Source organism: Merops nubicus, unplaced genomic scaffold (assembly GCF_000691845.1).
Source record: "Merops nubicus isolate BGI_N331 unplaced genomic scaffold, ASM69184v1 scaffold15297, whole genome shotgun sequence".
NCBI classification, from domain to species: domain Eukaryota; kingdom Metazoa; phylum Chordata; class Aves; order Coraciiformes; family Meropidae; genus Merops; species Merops nubicus.
This window is the reverse complement of record NW_008619734.1, coordinates 164,029-165,479: the sequence shown is the minus strand read 5'-3', so window position 1 is coordinate 165,479 and position 1,451 is coordinate 164,029. Positions and strand designations below refer to the sequence as shown.

Here is a 1,451-nt window from a genome sequence, read left to right as displayed (position 1 = left end):
CTCGGAGCCTCCCCACGGAACAGAAACCTGCTGGCGAGCTCCTGGCTTACCTGAGCCCTTGAGACGTCGGAGCACGCGCCACAGATAAGCTCTCTTGGATCATAGTCATCCCCTTGTCCGGCCTCAGCGTCACAACGAGCCTCGCCACCAAAATATGCCTTGTTTGATAAGAAACGATTGGGCGTTAAACCAGAGACAACTATTATGTTAACAAAATCAACTTGTAAAGAGAAAATTATGAGTAACAGCTGTTACAGTAGTTTCCACTGTTCTGGTATCTCTTGATTCTATCTCTAAATATATTCTTTTGAGGCACTAAGACAGATGTGTCTCAATCTCATGAAGAGCAAGACCAAAGACTGTGGAACACCCTCTGGTCTATGCAAGTGACTGTGAGGCTTCTGAAGCAGCATTTGGATGTTCTGTGACCTGTGTGTAAGAAAGACAGAACTCTGAAGGCAGCAGAGAAACATTCTACCAGAAGGCTTTTTACTAGCTGAAAGGAGCATCAGTTTTTAACCTCATATGAGATCCTTTATAATTAGAATTTTGCTATTTCCTGCAAATTCCTTCCTTCTCATCTTACTCTACCAAGACACACTGAGCACAATAAAGCACCAAGTCCACCAACTTGCATTAATTTCTCTGTGAAGTGCTTTCACACCGAGTGGTGAAATAATGCAGTGAGCAAATTCCTTCCTTCTTTCTTCACCATCTTATTAACTAATTGGACAGTGCATAAGATTCTTGCTCTTGGCAATTTTTTAATTGCTGCCTTTTTGCAGTGATTGTAAAAGGACAAAGAAAGTGGTCTCAAGGCAACTATGAAGAAGGAGAAATCTAAGAAGCCCACCTTCTCCCAAACTCTGCAGACTAAAAAGGAGAGGGATGGAATAGATCTGGAATGTATGTCAGGGACTTAGGCAGTGGTTTGGGGTGCACAGGTGCTGGAGGAAGGAAAGAAGTTAGAAATTAGACAGTTGAATTCTACTGTTCAGAAATGTGGATGCAGTATGAGAAGGAATAACGAGATACATGGGAAAGAAAAAAAGGGCAGTAAGGAACACACTGAAATACTGAGGATTAAATACTGGAAAGAAAGTGTAATGAAAAACAGGGACGGAACTAAAAACCTGTTGAAAGGTCAAAAAAGATTATTTTTGTAAGGGAGGCAAAAAAAGGCAGTAAGCAAAGTTGCTAAAAGATGAGTGAAAACAGATTTACTGTGGGAGGGAGGAACAAAAGTGAACTGAGTAACTATAGTAATGAACTCATTAAAATATATAATAAATCTGTCATTACAGAGGGATTCATTACTGCTCCTCTCTAGCATAAGGGAGTTAATCCTTCCTCCTTTTATTTCCAAATTGTGCCCTTCCATTTAACAAAAGAAATATTGGCATTTCCCTGGAAAATTTTATTATGAAATACCCTTATTCCATTAATTCCTA

General features: G+C 40.0%; 1 protein-coding gene across 1 annotated transcript in view; it reads right to left on the bottom strand.

Annotated features, from left to right (window-relative positions):
- Positions 1-50: 50 nt before the first annotated feature.
- MYCBP2 (MYC binding protein 2, E3 ubiquitin protein ligase) overlaps positions 51-1,451 on the bottom strand; it is a gene marked incomplete at both ends in the record, with an annotated part of 162,897 nt that continues 161,496 nt past the window's right edge. Inside the window, 1 exon segment of the mRNA XM_008943913.1 lies at positions 51-158. Coding sequence (XP_008942161.1) covers positions 51-158 — 108 coding nt within the window.